The 1,355-nt window shown below is 55.9% G+C and overlaps 1 protein-coding gene across 2 annotated transcripts in view; it reads right to left on the bottom strand.

Annotated features, from left to right (window-relative positions):
- The window catches only part of LOC125045225 (gamma-tubulin complex component 6-like), a 22,594-nt gene extending 21,845 nt beyond the window's left edge, over positions 1 to 749 (bottom strand). For both annotated transcript variants that reach the window (XM_047642378.1, XM_047642377.1), the window contains exon 1: positions 252 to 749. In XM_047642378.1, the coding sequence (XP_047498334.1) occupies positions 252 to 621 (370 nt within the window). In that variant the 5' untranslated portion in view covers positions 622 to 749. The remainder of the gene's footprint in view (positions 1 to 251) is intronic.
- Between the last annotated feature and the right edge of the window lie 606 nt (positions 750 to 1,355).

Below are 1,355 nucleotides of genomic sequence, written 5' to 3'. Positions count from 1 at the left end.
ATTGCAATTACGGTTGGTGCTGTTAAAATTCTTGCCTCGCTTAGCAATGGTGCAATGTTTAATAAATTATGTGATGCATATATAAACATGCATGACTGCCGTGTCATTGACCTTCCCGTGTGTGTGTGTGTGTGTGTGTGTGTGTGTGTGTGTGTGTGTGTGTGTGTGTGTGTGTGTGTGTGTGTGTGTGTGTGTGTGTGTGTGTGTGTGCGCGCGGGCTGTTATCTTAACCCCCCCCCCCCCCCGCCTACCTTTCCTGTGGGCTAAGAGCGTCGAATAAACCATCCTCTTGAGCCGGCCCTGCTGCGCCACCATCAGCGCCTTGTCCCGGATGTAGAAGTCCTCCGGCGGCCGCCCGAAGGTGTCCACGAGCTCCTTGACCAGCGCCAGAGGACTGTCCGTGGCCGGCTGGTTCCCTCGCAGCCTCTCGCCGGCGCCGCCTCCCGACCCGCCCTTCCTCGCGTCCTTGGGGCCAACCGCCTTCTCCAGGTTCTTCAGGATGTCCTCGGGCGAGACGTCGTAGAAGGCGCTCGAGCTTCGGGAGCCCTTGCCCTTGGAGGAGGGGGCCGGGTGGGGGACGACGCGCCCAACGCCCCCGCCCTCGCTCGTCGGCAGGATCATGGCGCCCGAGCGGAAGGAGGACAGGAGGTAGGCCTACTTCGCCTGCTGCTGGTTGCGGGTGTCGAGGTCCGGGTTCAGGGGGTCATTCTGGAAGAAGAAGAGTTTTGTATTAATGGGAATGGATAAATAAGCTTTATCTCCGAGACTGGGAGGGATGGGGATATGAGGGAGGGAGGAGGGGAAGGGGGAAAGGGAGGGAAGGAGAGAAGGAAAAGGAGGAGAGTGAGAAGGAAATGAAGAAGAGGAAGCAAGAGGAGGATGAAGAGGAAGAGGAAGAAGAACGATAGAGAGAAAATCTCGAACTCGTCCCGAAATTCCACCAAGACGTGATTAAACCCCTTTCTTTCTCCGAGCAAGAGCGACAGAACCACTCCCATCGCCATTAATTAATCAAAGACCTGCCTGAGACGTCTTGGCTCCCCCCCTCCCCACCACCCTACTCACACTTCCCCTTCCCCCCCCCCCCCCGCCATCTAATACATCCCCATCCCGATCCCCACCACCTCCTTCTATAGCCCCTTACCCCTCCCTCCCTCCCTACTCCTCCTCCTCCCCCTCCTCCTCCCTTTCCTTCTCTTCCCTCCCCGTCACTTCCCCTTCTTCCTTCGAGCAAATCCTTCGTAATCTCCTCGACGGGGCGTTTCGTCTCCTTCCTTGCTCCTTGTTCTCTTTCTATATTCTTCTTTTTTCATCTTCGTCTCATTATTACTACTATTATCATTATCATTGTTATT

The sequence above is a fragment of the Penaeus chinensis genome, chromosome 37 (assembly GCF_019202785.1).
Source record: "Penaeus chinensis breed Huanghai No. 1 chromosome 37, ASM1920278v2, whole genome shotgun sequence".
Lineage (NCBI taxonomy): Eukaryota > Metazoa > Arthropoda > Malacostraca > Decapoda > Penaeidae > Penaeus > Penaeus chinensis.
This window is presented reverse-complemented; position numbering and strand designations above follow the sequence as displayed.